The sequence below is a fragment of the Cryptomeria japonica genome, chromosome 8, assembly GCF_030272615.1.
Source record: "Cryptomeria japonica chromosome 8, Sugi_1.0, whole genome shotgun sequence".
In the NCBI taxonomy this organism is placed as follows: Eukaryota; Viridiplantae; Streptophyta; class Pinopsida; order Cupressales; family Cupressaceae; genus Cryptomeria; species Cryptomeria japonica.
Window position 1 is genome coordinate 76301607 of NC_081412.1, and position 23986 is coordinate 76325592.

The window sequence follows — 23986 nt, forward strand, 5'->3', positions numbered from 1 at the left end:
TCCCGGAAACTTGGGGTAACATAGCTAATCGCAGCTGGGAAGGGTTTGATAAACTTTGAAAGGAAAGCTGTTTTATTATTTGCTACCAATACATGATTTAATGGTGATTAGAACATATTGAGATCAGTAGCTACTGTACTATGTCAAGCTGGGGTTAAACTATGTTGTAGAAAATTAAAATATATGAGTAAGGGTTGAAGGGATATTTGTATTCAAGTGTAATATTTCACATTCTCCTTAGTGTTACCAATTGTGGGTGCCATTATTTAACTTTGCAGTTCATTAAGTGTTTAAGGGTCTAAACAAGTTGAATGTTTAATGGCAGACCAAACAATTGTCTCGTGATATTGCGAAGAGATTTTTGGTGACTTTGTGGCAGATTTATTTCATAATCTTGCCATTCAAAGAGATACAATTAACCCCAACAAAGCTGTATAATCAGTGATTTTGTTTTGTTTATTATATGTAAATCAGATAATGATCCAATAATTTCTAAGTGCATTGTTTAGTTTAATACACTACTTCAGAAATTTCTGCTGGGATGTCATCTGGGAACATGTTTCTCATAGCTTATGAAATGAAACAGTTGTATTCAGGGTTGATTGAATTTATTCTTCTAATTCAATGAATCTTAAGTTTTAAGCTTTGTCTTGCTGGTGACATATTTTTTTTGTAAATTACTTAATGCCTTTTAAGCCAATACACTCCATAGAAAGGTTAAAATTAATAATGATTCTTCTTAATTGGATTTAATCAGATTTCCCACCAGCATCGTAGCTGCATGAAATAAAATTTGCAAACACGTGCAAAGACCAAACATTAAGAACCTTGAATGTTGTTAATGTTGGAAATATTGTTGTTATGGATGTCAATGGGAAATTAATGTCAAGACGATTTATTATTGATGTCAAAGGAGGTTTAATTAGAAAATATTAATTGAGTTTCAAAGGTAAATACTTGAATTTTAAGGGTTGGTTGACCTATGTATTAATAAAAAAATAAATTTGATCATGTGCAAAAGCTGGCTGCCCTCCTTGGTAAAATAAATACTTGGGGAACTAAAATAAAGTTATTTATGTACAAAAGTTGGCTGACCTCCTTGGTGAAATTAAATTAAAATTATTATTTTCATTTGAGGCTGACCTTTTGGGTGAAAGGTGAGGTAAAGACATCAAGCAATAGAATGAATTATCTTTCAGATATAGAGTAGATTTGGAGCAGACAGCAGGTTTGGAGCAGACCTAAGAGCAGATTTTGGAGCAGAATTATGAACCAGATTTAAGGAGAATAGAGCAGATTCATGAAGACTTTGTGAAGAGTTTATTGGCAGATTTATGATAACCTTATGGGCAGATCTATGAAGATATTATGAGCAGACTTTTGAAAGATTTATAGCAGATTCTGAAGGTGATTTAATACAGAATTTATAGCAGACCTTTCAAAGTGTTTTATATCAGATTTTAAGGAAGATTTGAGCAGATTGGTTAGAGCAGTTTTTGAGGAAGACAAAGACTTTGTTGTGATTGAGGTTGGTGCCTCTTATCAAAAGAGATTGGTGTGTCTTGCTGAGTTGGGGCACAGTGGTGGGGATTGGTGTCTTTTGTGGGTTTGGAAAATTAATTGCTCAAATAATCAAATTAATTAACAAAGGAGACAAAGGCTACTTAAATAGAGATTTTCAAGGTGTTCTAAAAAGAACAAACTGTTTAACTGAAGCTTCAAACTGAAGCAATAAGCTAAATACGCTTAAAAAGCTAACTATGCCTTCTAATAAAAGCAGCAGTATTACACTAAACGAACTAAAAAAGACAACTAAGATGACTATTATAGAATAAATAAAATATTATTTTAATACCCTCCCTAATGGTCATCGTACTCAATACCCTATAGAAGACACTGCAGATCTTTTGATCACAATACCCTATAGAAGACACTGCAGATCTTTTGATCACAAATGCAAAGAAGGCTGTCCCTTCTCTTCAGAACATTCTGCTGTTGCGGAGTTCCTCCTAGGATCTGCAAAATGTTAATGACCAAGAGTACCAAAAGCTGTCCAACTGGATGTAACGCTTACACGTGAATTACAAAACCGTCACACACGAATTATTGAGCCAGAAAAATAAACCTGAAACCATGATTTTGAGGTTAAATTGGCAAACCGTCCAATGAGCAACATATACAATTTTGTCAAAAGACTGCAAAAACAGATTGCAAGATACGACATTTGCCAATGTTTGCCCCAACAACTATAGGTGCGACCAAAAACAGATTGCAAGATGGCACGCTTGTAGATGTTTTCCCTAGCAACGCTAGGTGTGACCGAAAACAGAGTACAACAAACCACAATCTTTGTAGCAAAAACCATCAAACCCTGAAATTTGAGGTTACAAATCATCGTTTTTGTGGAAAAAAATGGTAAAACCCAAGAATAACAAAATCCCACGCGAACATCGCCAATTATAGATACACGATTTTTGAGGAGAAAAATCGATCCCCAACAAACAATTTTTGAGGAAAAAATCGTGAAAACCCACAAACAATTTTTTAGGAAAAAATCATGAAAACCTAAAATAATGTTTATAAGGAAAAAATTATAAAATCTTTCCCATGATTTTTTGTGGAAAAAAAATCCGAAAAACCCATAATAATTGTTGTGTGGACAAAAAATTATAAAAACTCAATAATTTTTTAAGGATAAAAATTATAAAAAAAAAACATACAAATAATTTTTTAAGAATTTTTTTTATATGAAAAACTCACGAATATTTTTTTTAGGAAAAAAAATTATGAAAAACTCACAAATAATCTAAAAAAAAACAATCTGCACCAAAACTCTAGTTGTGTGGCAAAAAACAGACATCATGTGCAGAGGGAAAAGGCCAGGCTATATGACGTGTATAAAACAACTTGGTCGTAGGTCTCAGGAATTGCTAAAGAAAAAACCCATCGGAAAACTGTAGACAGATTACAGAGAATAAAAAATCCCTTGTGCATAGGAAAAAGAGAAAAACCCAACGGTGTTGAAATAGTCCCATTGTGACGTTTTCACACATAGCCCCATTGCAAATGGGGACCCCCTCTTGCTTGCTTAGCTTAGTTGCTTTAGTTGTGTAGGGTTTTGATCCAGCAACAACTCGGTCTCAAAATGGTCTCGATTGAAGAAATTCGCATGATTCTAGCAAACTCCCAAAACTCTAAAAGGATAAACTTTGCTCTAAGAAATTGCCTTTCTTCGTGCTAAGACTAATAAGAGTACAAAATAACTTAAGTTGATAAGAAGTAAGAAATTTCAAAGTATACGAGCCTGTGGATCAACTTAAGTTGATGGGAAGCAGAATTTTTTCTAAGTATGAGACTATGCAGATCAACTTAGGTTGGTAGGAAGTCTCTAAGTGTGCTTGCAGATCAAGTTAGGTTGATGGTAAGGTGAAATTGCTTAAGTTCAAATGTCAATCTTCAATGATAGGAAAGAGGTTGCGAATCAACCTAGGTTGGTAAGAAAGATTGATGAAGAACATTTCCACTTGGACTAATAGTGAACCCCCTATGCACCAACTTAGGTTAGTAGGAGATAAAGTTTAATCAATCAATTTTAACCCTTAATAATGAGAAAGAAGTGCGAATCAACTTGAATTGACAAGAAGGCGAATTCCTAAAAAAGATGAAAAGGTATGAATCAACCTAGGTTCATGAGTGTTGTGACCTAATCACACATCATCCCATCCCAGATAGGGACCCCCTAACTTTTAGGCCCTTTTGGTCGTTTGGTCTTGGTTTTTTTGGGTTTTGGTGGCAGTCTCGTTAGTCTCTCCACTTTGCAAATGTTCGAGGGTCATTTGCAGTTAATCTGCTTTTCATTTGAGCAAGTTTTGTGAAGTCTAGGGCCTGTTTTGTCCCTTTTTAGGGTTCTGCCTTTTGTCCTAGATTTTATAAGTTCCTGTTAGGGTTTTGGAAAAAATGAACATACGACTGGAATTAGGACCCTTCAAGGAACCTCCCAGTAAAATTTGAGACGAAACGGAGTAGAAAGTTCCTATTTTTTAGGGATTTTACCGAGTCCTGGAATGACGTCATTTTGCCTAAAATCAAACTTACCATTTTTAGTAATTTCTTTTTTAGTAAGTCATCCCTGTATCCTGTCTAGGGGTCTAAGGCTGACACTTTGAGGGTTTCTATTTTTGGAAAGTTTGTTCTGATAGGACCATTTGGGCATGGTGACATAGATCAGGCATTGGTGAATATTTCTAATTCCAGAAAGTCAGAAAGGAGATAGAGAAAGCCAGAAGATGGTTGAATGTTGGAAGCCTACTCCTGAAATGGAAAGCTCGGGAAAATTCGATAAGTCTGGGAAAATGAAGAAGGCATGGAGGATTCACAAAATCCTCCACCAAGTCAAAATTCTGCCCCAGGCAAGAGATAGGCGCCAAAATGGAGGTCCCGTGGAGGATTCACAAATTCATTGAATCCTCCACCAGTGAAGAATGCTGCCCTGCTACACATGAAGGCGCCAAAATTGATGCATCATGGAATTCACTCCGCAGTTTGTGAATCCTTAGCCAAGTCAAAAACCCGCCCTCGGAAGATGGAGGACGCTAAACTAAGCATTCCATGGAGAGCAATGAATAATGATAAAGTCCTTCACCTATGCAAAATTCCTTCCCTGAGGCAAATTTGCGCCCTAACAGGGAGGAAGGTGCCAAAATGGTATAGTCATGGATAACATACAAAATGATGAATTCCTCCTTCAGGAAGGAATAGCGCTCACGTACTAGGTGAGGGCGTCAAACAAGGATGTTCATGGAGAGTATCAAATGAATGAATATCATTCACCAAGTCAAAATTCAGCACTACTCTCCAATTGGGCGCCAAAATCAAACATCCATGGAAGATTCACGAAATTGATGGAACTCCCCTTCCAGTGAAAATCCACGCTCAAGCTTGAAATTTAAAAAAATTGTCTAAGGCATGAAAGTCAAAGGTCAAGGAGGAATTGAAAATAAAAATCCCCTTGGGCTCCTAAATTTTAGGGGAATCCCTTGAAAATAGGTGATATTGAAAAGGGCATTAAAATTCCTTCAAAGGCAGAAGACAACAAGTTAGAATGAAATCAAGCAAATCTTGAAAAACTCCTTCAATTTCCCTCCAAAGTTGGAAAGAATGGAAATTAATGAGGTGGCGAGGAGAATCTTCCAAGTATGACGCATGACTTAGTGCATTTAATGAAACTTTTAAATTCAAACTCACTCGCATGGGAAGTTTCTTTTGCATGGCGCAGTGATTGGGAAAATATGACGCATCATGAATGCAATTGCTAATTTAATGCCTCCTAACTTAGCAAGGCGTTTTGAAGAATTCTATATAAGCATGGAGAGGCATTTCATTTCTCACGTGTAGGATTGAAGAAAGAAGAGTTGGAGAAGTAAAGGGTGGTCATACTTAGTCTCTATTTTATCATTTCCAAAGTGCTTCCCGGATGGCGGAATGAAGCAAAGCAGGTACCCTCTCCAGGTAGGCATTGATCAAGGCAGAAATGAAAGGTTTCCTTCATCATTCCTGGCTGAATTCAAGGTGGGAAGAAATCAGCGATACTAATTTAGGCACATTCAAGATTAGAATGTTCGGGACAGCAAGGTACAGTCCATCACCAACAACTATCAAAATTGTCTAAAGTGGAATTGTTGTGGCAGCTGGTTTTCCTCCTGCTATTCAGTGCCCAGACTTGGTCCAGGAATGTGCAGCACATCATAATTTGGAGCGAAAGACAATCTCAACGCCAAATGGCAAGCTGCTGGCAACATTTACCCTGGAGTCAATTGGTGAGGCTTTCGGAATTCCTTCGCACTATTCCATGACATACAAGACCAACAACGAAGCTTAGGCAGTATATGAAGCAGGTCCCGCCAGGTGTGCTGATTTGATTAATAAGCAGTGGTTGCTGAAGCCTAGGGTGCATGCCTCCAAGATGCCAAAGACTCTCACTATCTTCGAGTTCAAGCAGGAGTATGTGGACCTGATAAAGATGCTGAGCAGAGTAATGGGGTGTTCACATTCTGTGAACTTTGAGGCCTGGATGTTCTTCTACATAGGCAAGATCATGAATTCAAATGGGTTAATTAACTGGGCTAGATTGACCAATCACTACTTGCATGAGTAGTTGAAAAATTTAAAAGAAAAAAGGCCCCAGTCCTTTTTCATGAGCTCTTACCTGTTCTATATGCTTGCGCGAAGGGGAGGATTTGATGGTTTGCAGACCAGCTCAGCTGAAAGTACATGAGCGTTATCTCCAGCTGCATCTTCACAATGTTAATTCTTACAGGTTGGCAAATGACTCCTTCACTATGTACTTGACATGGCTTATGCAAAAGAAGTTGCACATAAGGGTGTCGCCGCAAGCAAGTGCCTTGGTCTAGAAGTATGGAGCTGCGTTCTTGCAATTTCCTAAATTCACCTACATCAAGACGCAAGGATTCTCATTCCAGTCATACAAATTGCCAAGATATCCATCAGACAAGCTTGTATTGCTGGAGCTCATGAGATAGTTAACTGCCTATAAACAATTGCAGAAGAAGAAGAAAAAGCAATCAATTGAATTCCCAGTTGTCTTGGGTGACTTCATGGAAATATGCCCAGGCTTGGAAGCCACTGAAAGTACAGCAGGGGAATTAGCATTCTATTGCTTGCTGTTTTATACATCTAGGGCCCAGTATGATCCTTACCGCCAAATTAGAAAGGTTGCTGTTGTCAAATTCATACACAAGTTTCACTTAGAAGATTATTGGGAAGGTGTCACTCCATCCCTGCTCCAGATTGGTTGGTGGGAAGGCTGAGAAGGGAATCAGAAAGGGAAACTGATCCTGCTCGGGAGTTGGAAGAATTCTTGAAAAGGATGGATCAACCAACAAAAAGGAAGGCTCCCCGGAAATTTTCCAAGGTTGTCAGGGAAGAATCTAGATCCCGGACCTTGCACATTATTGAGCCTGCAGTAGATAAAGATAGAAACGAAATCAGGCAGGAGGATCATGTTATCAGACAGATTGATCTTGGCCATGCTTCCACAAGTCAAGTAATGGGAGACTTTGAAGAATCTTCCTCAGCCATGAGGGAAAAGATGCTGAAATCAAAGGCGAAATGTAAGCGGCTGAGGGAAGAAAACAGAGCCCTATGCGAATACATCAGGAGTTTCAAAAGACCCCTCAGGGAGGCAGGTCCATTCACTCCTCCTTCCTCCGTTCCCAAAGAAGTTGTTGATGATGCGGAAGTTATCAAACTGATGGCGCAAAATTCTAGGGATTGGATAGAAGATGTTTACATTGAAGCGGGAAAATTCATTGAGGACCTGGCTCAACTTCATTCAAAGTTCGTGGCCCTCTTGAGCAGATTAGAGACAAAAGAAGGATTATGGGAGGATGTGCACATATACCAGGACTTAACCATTCCGCGGCTCAGGGCTTTGACAAAGATTCCAAGGCAAATTCTGGTTGATGGGAAAGTAATTCACGAGAATGAAGCTTGACTTTCCCCGATGGTTCTATGCCATTTGTTTAGGAAAGAACACGTTCGATAAATTCAGCGTAGACTCCTTTACTTTTTAAGATTCCATCAGAGGGGTGTAGGAGGACATCATCAGTGCAATTGAGGCGTTGTTCGTAAGGAAACTCACTGACGGTGGAATAATAGTGAACTCCCTGAAATCTTAGTTGCACGATTTCTTCTTCGTAGGTTCATTCCCTAAGGAGCATTTTGCAAATGTTTCTTCATTTTCCGGTTTAATGAAGAAGACGCAGGAAATCATGACAAAGTGAGAAAACATCTTTTCCAGAAGCGAGGAGGAAATTGCCTTGATGGAATTCAACATTGAAAATGTGCCAAGTGTCTCCATCGGAGAGCTAGAAGCCGTCGTCAACAAATTCATTGCATATGCCATAAATGAGCGGGATAATGGTCGTCCATTCTTGGACGAGAATCTTTTAGTTGAATAGTGGTGGTGTATTTACTGTTGGGGGTATTTTGACTAAGTGTGGGTCCAATCAATGCATGTTGTCGTCGGATGAGGAATCTTCTTGCATGCAGCCTCCTCATTTATGGTTTTATGATAGATTCTTTGTGCATGTCGCCGTCACATGAAGAATGGACATTTATTCCTTGCATGGAGGTGTTTATTATGTTTTGGGCATAATCAACATCATGGGGCGCATTTAATGCACTAGTTTGCATGGCTCATACTTTTGGTGTGTAGCTGATTGTTGTATACCGTGCTAAGTTAGCCTGAGCCTTTTGATGTGTATACGCTTCACTTCGATCATTAGTAAAGATTGTTCGATTCGATGGTCTATATTGATGATCCGAAAAACCTCCACGCACCCTTTGAAGATTGCACCGCCTTTGTGTAGTTGTGCTCTGCTGGCGAAACGAAGTGTGGTTTGATTTTGCATGAGTTATCCCGTCTCCTGTTCTTGGGATTAGATTAGCTTTAGCATAGTTCTTTGTACCCCATTCTCATTTACTTTCTGCATAATTTGAAAAATCCAAAAGATCTAAAACTAGAGCTTTCATTGCAAATCATCCGTATAGAAATCCTTGAGCTTGCATGAGTTTTCTTCAATTGAACACACGTAAGGCCCCTTGGGTTATTAGCAAACCCATCAAACATCTGAGTCACGTCCACGCACTGAAGGAACCTTGGAATTAGCCGTTTGAACTTTAAGCAATCCTAGCATACGGACTAATCTTGATCGAGAGAGGATAAGGTGACCGTTGGTGACTTTATTCTATGTTAGGCACTGTCATAAAAAACACGTCAACAATGAGCAAGGTTGATGTTGAGAGGGTTTTATCTTCTTAGCAACTAAAGAATAATTTTTGCAAATTAAGAAGGTTGATCAACCTATGTCGCTAAGCTCAAGAGATTAATGAAAAACAAGATCACTTCGACTTAGGATGATAGGGAACATCATGCGGATCAACTTAGGTTGGTCGGAATTTAAAACATTATAAAGGTACGTGCACGCCAACTTAAGTTGATGAGAAATTAAACTCACTCATATAAATTCAACTCTCAATAATGAGAAGGAGGCTCAAGATCATATTCTAGTGATTGGAGGTCAATCTTCCGAAGAAGGAAAAAAGGTGCCAATCCACTTAAGTTATTGGGAAGGTCAAGCAAGAGAGATGAGGGTTGACGTCTACACTTAGTATTTGCAACTTAAACTCCTCCCTCATCCAAACCAACGAAGAAACACAAACATCAAACCTGATTTCATTTGTAATTAGGGGTGAAGATTAAGGAAATAACTTTCACAAAAGCTCAAGTTGAAATCGACTTAAGAGGAAGGCGAACATGAAGCAAAGAAGGTTAGACAAATGATGAAGCGAATTTGAAGAAGAATCAAACTAAGATGGCTGGAAGTTAAACAAAATTGGAAGATGATAGGCGATTTGAATTTCAATTCAAAAATTCTAACTTGCTTGTTGAAGTTGGCCATCAAAGGGAATGCGATTTGGTAAGTAACAAAATGTACTTCTTCCTAGCAAAGTTGACTTTTCAAGAGTTGAAAGGATGCAATTTTATTGAACAACAAAATTTTTTCTATCCTAAAGTCGGCTTGCATAGAAGGTGAAGGGGTGCGACTTCTAACCCCAAGTCATATAAGTAAAGGGAAGAAGATTTCTTGGATGACACAAATGCAAATACAGATCACAAACTCGCAGAGCAACAAGTTCACCCAGCAACAATTTCGCACATTGCATGAAAGAAGAAGTTCACTGGTCTTGGATACATAAATTTGCCTTGAATCAGCATCCCAAATTCGTTCCTCATAGTTGGAAAGAGAGAGTTTCAGGCATCAACTTGTGGAGGAAGAAATCAAAAGGCTGGTCAAAGACCAAAGCCTAAATCGCCTTGCATTCTAAGTGCTGGTTAAGCATACATTTATCTCAGAAATTGGAATATAAAGTCTTATCAAATTTTCAGAAGCATAGAGAGATATATTTCTGATTTTCTGAATGTAATCAGATCACAAAATCAGGTTTTGAAACACAAATTGAATGCACTATTATGCTATCTTCAGAATTTAACATAAATGATTCTAAGTTTTGATCTTGTAAATTTGAAAGCAACTGTATTCACTAATAAGAAAATCAGAATTTAGAAGTATTATTGGAATCAAGCTTTAAAATATTCTTTAAACCTTCTAACTACTAGCTTCATATATGAACTTGTCAGCGAAGATACCACTACGAATCAAGGCAACTTGGAGAAGGCGAATTGGCATCATAGAGGAAGGCTGAAAGCTTGAAAGTTTAGAGATAGAGAGTATCACAACATCAACACATTTGAGTTAATTCAACCAGGAGATCCACACATTGAGGTCTAGCTCAACATTTCAAGGGAAGGACATGCTTCACATTTCAACATCAAGGCTATCAACATGATAGAAGATACCTCAAAGATGCATGAAGAAAGATATACATCACATGATAGAAGATACCTCAAACATGTTCCAAGACCAAGGCAAGGAATTCCAAGATCAAAGAAGGTTAAGGAAGAAAACATTTCATGATTCTAAGGTTGAGATTGTGAATGCATCACAAGGAGGACAATTTCCAAGTTAGAGTAAAGAAGAGTGAACGTGATCAAGGAATGGAGATAGTTTCAGAAGAAGCTGATGTGGCATCCTATTCACATTCAAGCCAATCAAGCTGTACTTTCACATCAACAAGTCCAAGTTCAACGAACCTGATACATCTCATGGTGGAGCTTTATGTACCTAACCTATTCTCTCATTGGTTAGAAATCAAAATGGACATCTGTCCAATTCATTCTAATGATCTTATTGATCAGAAGGAAGTTTGTTGTAACAAACCCTAACTAGGGTTTCAATCTTGGCCATTGATTGTGAATCAATCTGAGCCATTGATTGTAAAGAGCTATCTATATAAGGCTTAATTTTCTCATTTATAAGGGTTAACGGGAGTTAATAAGAGCAAGACAACAATAGTAGAGTAATAGATAATAATTCATAGATAGCAATTTGCTGGTTGTAAATTTGCCTTGTGTGGTCAACTGGAATCCTTAAAATAACTTAATTTCAATTGCTCTTCACACTTCGATATGTATTGCCTTGATGGTATCCTTGTTGATATTGATTTGAACATCATGTATTTCCCTTAGGAGATCGCATTAAGCTTTGTGGAGTTGTTGCTTTGCATTTCAAAGCAAGGTTTAGTTGAGTTTCATCAAAGATTGTCCATTGTTCGTACATTCTTAGGATTACATTAACTTCTCAAACCCTATCTCTTTTGCCATTTTATTTTCCAAGCAAGTAGTTGGAATCAAAGTTCGAGCAACATCCAAACGTTCAACATCCAAGTATTCAACGTAAGTCCCCTTGGATTACCAACAATCACATCAACCATTTGAGCTTATCTACAAGTCAAGACTCGACAATAGAAACCTTTGAGTCTTCCAATTGATCACATAGTTTAGCATTTTGGAAGATTTTGATCAAGAGAGGATAGAATACTTTTGGTATTTTATTCTATGTTCGATTGTGCTATAAAACACATCAACAAGTCCCAACACGGGTTGGGCACACGTAAAGGCAAAATCACACCCACACATGACGTGATGTGCACAAGATTGCACACAAAACAGATGTAGGTGAAAATCCTAATGAAAATTAGTGGGATTCGTGGGTCTAAGGCTTGCAAAAAAATTGATGCCGAATAAATCAAAAAATAATTGCCGAAAAAATGCAGGAAACCTTCATGCGTATAGGATACAAAACCCTAGCCGCGAAGAAGAAAACTTGATGACGATTGTTCCATGAATTTTTAGAAACAAAGAACTGTGATTTTTAGGTCAAAACTCTCAAACTAGATGCCCACAAACATTAACCCTCAAAAATCTTAGACCCAAAAAACCCTTTGACCATAAACAAATCAGATTTTTTCATTAAAAAATCTCTTAAAAAAAATTCTGGAAATTATATTTAGGTAGCGCCTCCACAAATTTTTATTAAAAAATTCGCCAAATCCTATAAAACCCATCGACCTTCTTTGATACCATGAAAAATTAATTGCTCAAATAATCGAATTAATTAACAAAGTAGACAAAGTTTCCTTAAATAGAGATTTACAAGATGGTGTTCAAATTGAAGCTTCAAATTGAAGCTAAAAAGCTAAATACTCTTAAAAATCTAAAAAGTTAAAACTAAAAAGCTAACTATGGCTTCTAATAAAAGAAGCAATAGTTACACTAAACAAATTAAAAAAGACAACTAAGACGATAACGAAGATGACCATTATAGAATAAATAAAATATTATTTTAGTAGGTTTGGTGCCCATGAAATTTTTAAGAGAAGTTTTATATGAGCAATATTTTGCCTCGGTTTTCTCCCATAAGGGTTTTAATGTAAATCATGTGTTCATTTTGTGTTCTTCTTGTTATTGATATTGTGCAATTGATGATATTGTGATTGTTAAGTTTAGTAATCATTAAAAGATTGTATTATATTGATTTACCGTCCCCACCTTCAGTGTAATTGAGCAATCTTCATATAAGGTCCATCCCTTAAGGTACAATTTTAATCATTCTACAATTATATTTCAATATGTTGATAAGAACCTTTTCTGGACTATTTTAGCGACTGATTTTTTTCTTTTCTAATATGTATTGCTTCCATAAATAGGCTGATCATTTTGTAGATCATAATTTTTTCTCGTCAAAGCATAGTTAATGACCATTTTCAACTCTCTAAATACTTTTTTGCAGGCTGTTGATTTGCTAGTGATGATGAATTCATTTCTTCCTAAAGGTGGTCATATCTTGTCCGTATGTGTTTATCCATCAGAATTTGGGTTGAAGCAGATGGAAGAAGAAGCTGTTCGTGGTCCTGCACTTTTCGGAAGTGATGATGAATCTGATGAAGATGATGAATCCGAGATTGACAATGAGAAGCTACGCCAGTACGAGAAGGCCAGGCTTAGGTATAAGCTTGTAAATGTGTTTGAATATTGTTTTTTTTGAGATATTATATGGATTCTTGGGGTTTTCTCATATGTATGTTAATTCTTACATAAAAGCATTCATTGAAAAGCATAATTTCACAAATTGGAATTTTGGTTTGCTGGCTACGATCAAAGTCCAAGCAAATTACGAGCACAAACATGTTGAAATATAGCATTAAAAAGGATAAAGATAGACGAGATGTACTCCATGTTTTCTAGAATTGAGGTTTCACTTTTAGATTGTTTCCTTTTCGTGAGAGAATTTGTTATCGGATTAAAATATCTTCAATATTGGGCAAGTCACTTATTGGATTTTCAAAGTGCATAATGAAATATTATTCTTATTCAATATCCCACATTTTGTTCAATAAATATTTATAGGATTTTTTAGATCCTATTCTATAGGGAACAACTCTCCAAATATATTTGGTTTACAACTCAGAGTACAATCTCAAATAATTACTTTCACACCTAGAATAGCTACATGAGTTTTTATTACAACTCATTTTTACTTTATCATACAACATATTAAGTTATTCTAATTTACATACCTAATAAACTTAAGGATGCAATATTCCTAACATCACTGATGTTTAATCATCAATTGCATCTTATTTATTCTGGGTTTCTTGCAATATAATTAGAAGTTGGAGATTTAGGTAACCTTTTTGGCTTCTTAGTAGGCTTGGGACCATTATTGCAATCAGATATGCCTTTTGAATTTGCTCATTGCAAGAGATTTATTAGTATCATCCTCTGATTTTAAGCTTACACATTCATAAATTTTCTCTATTCATACATTTTCTCTGTTTTAAGAAAAGATGCTTTAGAAGCTATTCTTCTGAAATGGTACTTTTTTCCTTTGCACAAAGTTTTTCATTTTAAGTATTCCGTTTGCTAGCAGAACTGTTAAGTTGAGGGGAGACAATATGCAAAATATGTCAATAAGTTGAGTTTTTGCTACCCTTGAATGCTGCATTTTCATATTATATATATGCTGATTCTAGATGGAATCCTTGTAATCCAGGATTATTTTGCTTGGATCCATTCCCCATTTTTCCCCACATAAGTTTTTATAGTCTTGTGTTGTTCAAACTTAGCAATCAAGATGAATTTTCTTAAAGTACTCCAAATAATTGGTATCTATTTTTTCCTAAAAGTGTTTGATCTGTCTTGTTTCTTCTTGGAATTGTCTTGAAGGATGTTTCTTTAGAGGCTGTATGTAGTATGTACCGTAGTGTAACAAATATATTCTTGGGAATTAATTTTTGAAAAATCAGATTTTCAAAAATATAGAAATTAGAGACATAATTGCTGTTTTTAAATTTGAAGGCATTTTAAATCCATAGAGATGCAGAACAAATTAAAATGAGAGAATAATCTATGAAATTTGGAATCTGTATGTATGTATGTATATATATGTCTAATATATTTATTATTTATTTATGTTCCTATTGCCAAGTACATTGCATTGGACAATCTAAACTGTATACTGCATAAATGATAACTAGATGCTAGTAGTTTTCAATTTTTCAATTAGAACCTACTTTTTACAAAGTCCATCAATAAATTAATAATGAAGTCTCAAAAAATTGGATGTAGCTAATGGCTCTCGGTGCTATGGAGAGACGTACACTAGAGGACCATAGGTCTTGATTCCTTCAACCATATTGCTATCAATGTTGGCCTCCTTAAGAATATCAAAATTCTTAGAATTGAAAAGTAGGTCTGCCTAATCATTGGTTCTCCACTCAAAGTTTGAATTGATCTTGTTGAGGTTGATTGGCTTGTCTTCCTTGATGGTACCTGATTTAAATCATAAAAAAGTTAGATTTATCATAATTATTTCTCTAGGCATCTTTGGACTCTAGCCTTGAGTTTTCTTCAACTTCAAGAGGAGGTTATGATGAGCAAACACCAAGTCATTCATTTGTTATGTTTTTTGGAATATGTGTTAGAAAACACTTCAAGTATGTTCACAAGTGGATGAATTGCATGGCTGGCTTAAGGTAATATTTGTTTTTTATGAAGTAGTGGGAATTTTGTATTATTTCAAGATTATATCATGTATCATCTACTCAAAGCACAACACCTTTAATTTGTATGTGTACAATAAAGAGAAATTGTCAAAAGTTCGTATATGGAGTTTACTTGTTTTGAAGGTCATCCTACCTTGCGTGACAACCATGCTTTAGAGAAAACCCCTTGCTTGCTTGAATATTGGAAGCTATGCCATAATTGCATTCAACACTACTAGAGTATTTGAAACGGTAATTGATTGAATTACAAAGGAGAGGAATACTCCTTAAATAAGCAAATTACAAACGATTTTTTTTTTAAAACAATAATTCAGAGGACCGAAATTGGTCACATCAAAAGCTTGACAGAAATTGGTCTTCATAGAGACAATAATTCAGAGGACCCAAATTGGTCACATGAAAAGCTTGATAGAAATTCAGTTTGATCTGCTCAAGCAAATGTGCCCCACTACCAGTAATGATGATATCATTCGCATAGATGACACGAATAATGATGTCACTACCAGTGCTCTTGACATACATGTTGGGATGTAAAGGAGTTCTCTGAAAGCCTTGTGCATACAAATACTTATCAATCTTGATGTACCATGCCTTGGGGGATTGCTTTAGGCCACAAAGAGCCTTCACTGGCTTGCATACTTGGTGCTCTTTACATGCAACCTTGAAACCTTGAGGCTGCATCATGTATACCTCTTCCTCCAAATTACCATTGAGGAAGACACTCTTCACGTCCATTTGATGGACTTTTTTAGCCACGTGGTGCTATAATAGCTAGAACCAGCCGGATGGTGCTCATTATTGCTGTAGGAGCAAAAGTCTCTTCATAGTCAATGCCTTCTCTCCACGAGAACCCCTTTAGCTACAAACCGAGCTTTGTATTATGAAGAGTTCCATCAGCTTTGTATTTCACTTTGTAGGCCCTTTTGCAACCAATAGGGTTTTTCCTTGGTGGAAGATTAGATAGTGTTGCTCTTTAGAAGACTATGATGCTTAGATTCCATATCCTTTTCCCATTCAAGTTTACCTCTTGCCTCTGAATAATACTGGGGCTCATAAATTTGACAGTACTATGCTTGCTCTTACCTTTGGATGATCTACCCTCAACAAGCTCATTATCTCGAATATCATCGATGAACTTTTCCCATCACTTAGGTCCGAGAGTAGAAGCTTCTACTTCCAAATTAGGATGATCATCATGACTCGGGCTGCCTAGAATGAAATCATCTGGATGTTGATCTAGGTTGTCCTGATTGTTGGTATAGGTTCGCGCCAAGGAGATTCCACAAGTCCAGAATTGTAAGAATCCCTCCCTTTAGGTTGAGCTAATGGAAGCCTAACATATAAATCTTTAGCTTGGATAGGCTGATCTTTAGGACTTTTGATGGGGGAAGAGAGCTGAAAGGGCCCTCCTTCATCAAAACAACATCTCTACTAAATGTGAGAAGATTAGTGGCGACATCAATCAGCCGATAGGCTTTATGATTGTCGTTGTAGCCTTTAAGCATAACTTCTGGCTTTTGGAATCCAATTTGGTCCTCTTTGCATTTGGACTCCAAACATATGCCGTCTAACTAAAAAGCTCAAGATGGCTGGTTTTAGGTTAATCCCTAGACCATGCTTCCTCTGGGGTCATCTTCTTGACTACCTCAACGCAAAACTTCTTACGAATATTTCTGTACTTCATCATACAACATGCCTTTTTTGTAATAGTACGGTTTCTCCACTCATCAACACCATTTTGTTGAGGGTTATAGATTGTGGTGAGACGACGCTTGATAATGTGTTTAGAACAAAAGTTGGTTAATTTGTTGGAACAAAATTAACTCACATTATCTGGCCTAAGAGTCACAATCTAACGTCTTGATTCTTTTTTAGCTAATGCCTTAAACTTTTGGAATTCATTAAACATATCTGATTTTGTTTTTAGAAAAACACTCACATTTTCCTACTAAAATCATCAACAAATAGAAGAAAATACCTAACACCAGTGATGGTTGCAGTATTCATTGGTCCACAAACATCCGCATGAACCAAGGTACTAGCTATAGGACCTTGGATGCTCTCCAAGTTTGTCCTTCTGAGAATGGAGTTCAGTGTTGCTTCCTTGCTTGGCAAGGTTTGCATACAACGTGTGTCTGCTGCTGAATCTCAGGTAAGCTTTCTACCAGATTCTCCTGAGCCAATTGAGAGAGGTATGATAGGTTGAGATGCCTATACCGCTGATGCCAAAGAGTATTGATGAATGAACTTTTCGTAGCCATTGCATTCTCTTGAGACTCTCTAGTTCTAGGCTCTTGGCCAAGGAATCTCATTGCTCCTGATTTGGACTTGCAGTCTAAGGCACACAACCTTAGGGCAAGATACAATGGGCTTGCAAAACATTGAAGATCACTTCTTCATGGCAACATACACTAAATCTGATTACAATGAGTTATTATTGCTGAATTGAAAGAATGTGCATCCTCTAAACTGCTGATTACAGTTCACTTTTCTAAACATCTGAAACTGACTTAATTACTGCTCATCTGCAAATGCACACCTTTTCTTTCACACAATACACCATACACAATTTCTCATTTAACACATGCACTCCTCCAAAAGATCTCATCCCTTATGTATCATCCGCAACAAAAAGATACATCAATTAGGTTGACCTAATTAGATGTAACTTGTAGATTATAATCAATCAGCCCCCAAAACATTCTCCGAAGCAATGCGAAGGGAAACAAGATGTGTGAAGCATCACACCATGTTGGCACACCTACCTATCGATCCCAAATCATTGTCTTCAACTTTGCACACCATGGACCAAAATACTCAAGCTGGCTTCAGAAGATAGAACTAATAATGCAATCCAACCAAGCATACTCAAAATATGATGCAGACCTCTACAACACCTGTGGATGCACAATGTAGCATCCCTTGACACGAACAACAGTATATCAACGAACTGCAACACCAAACTTCAGAAGGCTAAGGAAGGCATTCTTGCAAACAGGTACACTATTTTTGCATGACCAACATTCAGACCATCACCACATCAATTGTGGCTCAAATAGGAACATGAAACCTAAAGATATATCATTATTTTGCATCCACCGACATCAAATTACAACTGCAAGCAAAGATGAATCAATGTGGCACAATGCAGACCAAAATATTGAAACCTGTCAGACAATTCACTAGAATAGTCATACTTAGCCATAATCTGTTACGGATACCTTAATACTTTTTCAATGCTCCGGAATAGACATGAGTCAGCTGGATATATCATTTGTAGTCATCACCATGAATCTTCATACATCAATTGACCTCATACTACTAGACCTTAGTTGATATCAATGACAACAAGTTTGACGTCAATGACAATACATATTCATATTTGCAACACCCATTAGATGTAATTTGAATGTTGCCCTTGCCGACAACTATATACTGTTCACCAGCAATGAAGATCACTGAATCAGAGCAAGCCTTGTACTCCGTGAAATGGTGAGAAGCTCTAGAATCAATGTACCACCCAAAAGAATTAACATGATATGCTGGTCTTTTGGCTATAAATGTATAAAATGCACATTCTTGCTCAATATGCTCTGCAGCATGGGCCTTTAGCGGAGACCCTCGGTTGGATTTTTGATCAGCCAACTGCTTCTTGTAGTGTTATTTTCATGTGACAAAGCTTACAACAATAATGACATGTGATAGTCTTGTTAGAACTCTCCTCAAATTTGCCTTGTCTTGTCTGCTGAAAGGACTTGCCTTTTCCTTTGTCTTTGGCAATAAAAGCTTGTTCCACACTGGCTGTCTCGCTGCTGCTCCCAAATTGCTTTTTCCTCTTTGTTTGTTGCAAGATCTTGTAGTACAGTTGATCAACCTTCAGGTCAACTTTGGTGGAAGTAATGTTGAGAGTTTCGATGAAGTGCTCATAGGATCATGGTAAGCTTTTCAGCGTGATAACTACCATATCCTCTTCTTCCATCTTGTTTGCTTCTTCGTCTTTGTTTGCTGCAAGATCTTGTAGTACAACTCATCAAACTTTAGGTCAACATTGGTGGAAGCAATGTTGAGAGTTTCGATGAAGTGCTCATAGGATCGTGGTAAGATTTTCAGCGTGATAACTACTTGTTGACGTGTATTTTGTACACGACCAAACACAAAATAAAATACCTAAAAGGTACCTTATCCTCTCTTGAACAAAGTTCCCGATTGCTGAAGATCTCGTTGAAGGATCAGTCGGAGTAACTCCAAGGTTCTGTTATGTAGGATCTCTACGTGTGGATAAGCTCTTTGTGGTATGATGTGATTTTGCTGGAATCACAAGGGGACTTACATTCGCCAACCTGAACGTCTGATTTGCTGGAATCACAAGATTTCACTAGCCAAGATTTTTGAAAAAAGGAAAAAAAGATGAGGGCGAGGGAAGGATCTAATTCTGACACTAAGAATGTAGGAGCAATGAATGACCTTTGATGAAATTCTAACTAAGTCTTGTTTTGACATCCCAGGACCATCTCCACAAGGTTAGTGCGATCTTCGAAGGAAAGCTTTATGATGTTCAGATCATCGCTACGAGCATAGACACCATTAGGCTGATGCATATCAGTGAAGAAGCGACAATTGAAGTTAGGCTTAAGCTGAATGATTCTAGTTGACTACACAAGGCAAGTCTGCAATCAACAAACTGCTAGTAGTATGGATATACAAATTTCACCATCAATCAAACACATTTCTTCCACTCATCTAATAACATGAAATGAAATCTGAGAAGTATAGAGACCATGCAAATTGTTGAATCGACCCAAAGATTTCACCATTTCTTCAATGAAGTTTACAAGTCTTTTACAACAACATCTTGGCAACAATCTTTGCCTTCCCTTTCTATTCTACTTTAATTGCTATTCTATCAACTGACTATTCACTATTTCTAACTATTCACCTTCTAACTATTGACTAACTATTAGCCTTTACAAATGAGGAGCCATGGCTTATATAGCGTCCTCAATACAAATCGATGGCTCAGATCAACTTGAAATCAATGGTCGAGATCTTACAATGAAAACCCTAATTAGGGTTTGTTACAACAAACTCAATTCCGACCAATGAAATAATTGCATTATTTGGACACATGTCTTCTCTGGAATATTCGACCAATGGATAACCGGGGTAGGTACATTGAAGTTAGTGCTATCTTTGATGAGTTAGGTACATTGAATTTGGACACGCTGAGGTGGACCAATCCGATTGGAGGAGTGATGACTGGGATGCCACCTTGTCTGACACTTGTAACTTGGTAGATATTCAATTTGATGATGCTGAGAAGCTAACTTTAATTAACTCTTCTTGAAACTATCTCCTTCTCCAACGAACCCTTGCTTTAACCTCCTTTGTCTTTGATGTGCAGGATGGATGGTGTACCTTTCCTTAAAATGCTAGACTGGAAGAGGTCATCCTTGGTGATGTTGGACTAGAGAAGGTCGTATGATGTTGGACTGGAGAAGGTCGTCCTTGATGATGCTGGACTGGAAGAGGTCGTCCCTGTCCTGGCTTGATCTTCTTTCATCTACAAAACAAATCAAAAGATGATTAAGGACACATAATAAATTCATTTGAACATAGTATTTTACACCTTAAATCATCAACAAAAGATATTAAAATGAAGTTTGTTCAAGACTCTTTCCAGGGACAGGCTCTATAAGAATTTCGCCCTAGACCCTCTGGAAGGGTCAGGAGCGAATTTTGCATTCCTGGCTCATTTAGACCTCTTTTCAACATTACCTCACAACCAACACTTTGCCTGGCCCAAACAAGGTGAAGAATAGGCTTCCCTAAGGATTTCGCCTTGGACCCTTTGGAAGGGTCAGGAGCGATTTCCTTGATTTTGCCTTAATTGTCACATTTCTTACTCCAAAATCCTCTTAAAGGTGTGCATATGCTCGTTTTAGTCCAACAAAGTCTAGGGATCCATCCTTTTAACTTCTCACTGTTATTTTTAGTACTTTCAGATTGAATAAGACTTAGAAATTTAGAATTAGGTTAATTAATTTATTGTTTTCCATACTTTAAGCATAATAAGGGAAATGAAAATGCTAAAGACATTGCACAGTTACCCTGGGAAAACCTCCTAGGAGGAAAAACCCAGCCAAAGGATCCTCAGATCTGATTTATGATTTAGAATTCAACTGAACATTACACACTTATCTGGAGTTGCAGCCACTATGTGGAAGAGATGAAATACTCTTCAATCAGTTTGCAGTCCTCCTCATCTAATCACAGTTCTTTAAAGAAGTCTTCTATATTTTGGAGATGGTCTGCTGCCTCTTGTGGAGTTCGTTGTCTACTGTTTGGGATCTACTACTGTTTGGTTGAGTTCGCTCTCTCCTATTTAGGATAGGAGTTTGCTGCCTTCAATTTGGATCTTCTGCAAGCTAATGAAGTTCGCTGTCTACTGCCACTATCTAGAGGAGTTTGCTATTCCAAATGCCTTAGTATAAAATTCGCTCTTCACCGAATATAATTTCATCAGCTTGAAAAACTTGATTATGATAATGAGAAGTATGCGCTGCATTTATAGGAGACATATAGCTTCTCAAACATGTCGGCCTCCTTTACCATTAAACAATTAATTATTGATTCCCTTTTAATTGATAGAGCCGACCCTATCAAGGAGGCGTGTTGAGTTGAGTGAAGCGTGGAAGTCTCTTTAGGTGAGGGCCGAGAGGTATTGGGCTTGGCCCTATATGAAGGGGGGGGGGCGGATTCCAATGTTGCCCAAGGCAATTGGAATCCGCTAGCCCTAATTACAAACAACACTCCCTCTTAATTAGGGAATAGAATCATAATCATAATCTTCCAGCTTGCACACAAGCATAGACTGGATCCACCTTGCATTGCTCACAAAGGGTGGAGAGGATCCTTTACTACCATCTTACATTGCCCGTAGAGGATGGTCAAAGGTTACAATACCATCTTGCATTGCTCGCAGAGGATGATTTAACAATTTACACTTCCTTTTACAATACCATCTTACATTGCCCGCAGAGGATGGTTAATAATTATACTTCTCCCTGAGAAGTTTACAATACCACCTTACATTGCCCGCAGAGGGTGGTTTAATATTTACAATACCATCTTACATTGCCCGCAGAGGATGGATAATAATTACACTTCTCCCTGAGAAGTTTACAATACCACCTTACATTGCCCGCAGAGGGTGGTTAACATTTACAACACCATCTTACATTGCCCGCAGAGGATGGTTAAGAATTATACTTCTGCCTGAGAAGTTTTACAATACCTAAAACAAATGCAGAAGCATATGGATTTCAAAGAATTGATTCATTAACAGAATGAGCAAGACGCTCATGAATAATACAAGAATATTTACAAGAATAGCAAGTTTCTAATAAGAAACTGCTGAGAAGATCGTAGACAATCTAACTAAAATAGAATATACACTATTGAGCATTAATACTAAAATTAACATTATTTTAATATTCTATTACCCTCCCTTAATGCTCAATCTATTAACTACACCTATAGACCCCCTGAATTTTACAAATTTATCAGGACCAAGGGGCTTGGTGAAGATGTTTGCTGGCTGCTCCGAGGTAGGAACATACAGCAACTGGATGGATTTGTCTTCAACCAGCTGTCGAATATAGTGACAATGAGTTTCCACATGCTTGGTTCTTTCATGGAAGACTGGATTCTTGGCGAGTTTGAGCACTCCCTGATTATCACAGAACAAGGGAGTAGGACCTGCCTGGGAGACATGCATATCCGCAAGCATTCGTCGAAGCCAAACCGCCTCACAAGATGCCTTAACTGCTCCCCGATACTCTGCTCCTATCGAGGAGAGAGCCACTGCCTGCTGCTTCTTACTAGTCCATGTGACAGCACCAGATCCCAAACTAAACACATACCCTGCTATAGACTTACGGTCATCAACCGAACCTGCCCAGTCATAATCTGTGTAGCCACTGAGTATAGGATTAGAACTCCGAGTGTACAAAAGTCCATAATCAGGAGTGCCACTCACATAACGTAGCACACGCTTCGCTGCTATCCAATGATCAGCCTTGGGAGCTGTCATGAAGCGTGAAATGTAACTCACTGCAAAACTGATGTCAGGTCTAGTGGCAGTAAGATAGATGAGGCTGCCCACTAGTTGCCTGAACAGAGATTCATCCACAACTGGTGAAGATGACTGAGCTGAAAGTTTGAGCCCGGGTTCCATAGGAGTAGAGGCAGGTTTGCAGTCCTGCATTCTGAACCTGTCCACAAGACTTTTGACATACTTGGACTGAGAGAGAAAGATACCGTTCTCAGTCTGCCAAACTTCAACTCCTAAGCAGTAATGTAGAAGTCCCAAATCTATCATATCAAAGGTGCGGCACAAATCCTGTTTGATCCCAGTGATCAAATGTGCTGAACTGCCAGTAATGATTAAGTCATCCACATAGACAACCACAAACAGAACATCATTACTAGTATGCTTGATATACAGGTTTGCATCAGATGGACTCCGCTGAAAACCATGATCTGTTAGGTACTTATCAATTTTCATGTACCAAGCCCGAGGAGCTTGTTTTAGACCATAGAGTGCTTTGACTAGTCTACAGACCTTCTGTTCTTGACCAGCAACCTTGAATCCTAGGGGTTGCGTCATGTAGACTTCTTCCTGTAAGTCACCATTCAAAAAGACACTCTTGACGTCCATCTGATAGACTTTCCAACTGAACTGGGCTGCCAAGGCAAGAACGAGCCGTATGGTACTCATTTTGGCTGTAGGAGCAAAAGTCTCCTCATAGTCAATGCCTTCTTTCTGTGAGAACCCACGAGCAACAAGACGAGCCTTATACTTGTCTAGGGTTCCATCAGCTTTGTATTTTACTTTGTACACCCATTTGCAGCTAATGGGCTTCTTCCCTGAAGGAAG

The 23986-nt window shown here is 37.7% G+C and overlaps 1 protein-coding gene across 1 annotated transcript in view; it reads left to right on the forward strand.

Moving 5' to 3' along the window:
* Window positions 1-23986, forward strand: part of LOC131046347 (pre-rRNA-processing protein ESF1) — a 106865-nt gene that overhangs the window by 35519 nt on the left and 47360 nt on the right. The window contains exon 3 of the mRNA XM_057980072.2: window positions 12774-12988. Coding sequence (XP_057836055.2) covers window positions 12774-12988 — 215 coding nt within the window. The remainder of the gene's footprint in view (window positions 1-12773; window positions 12989-23986) is intronic.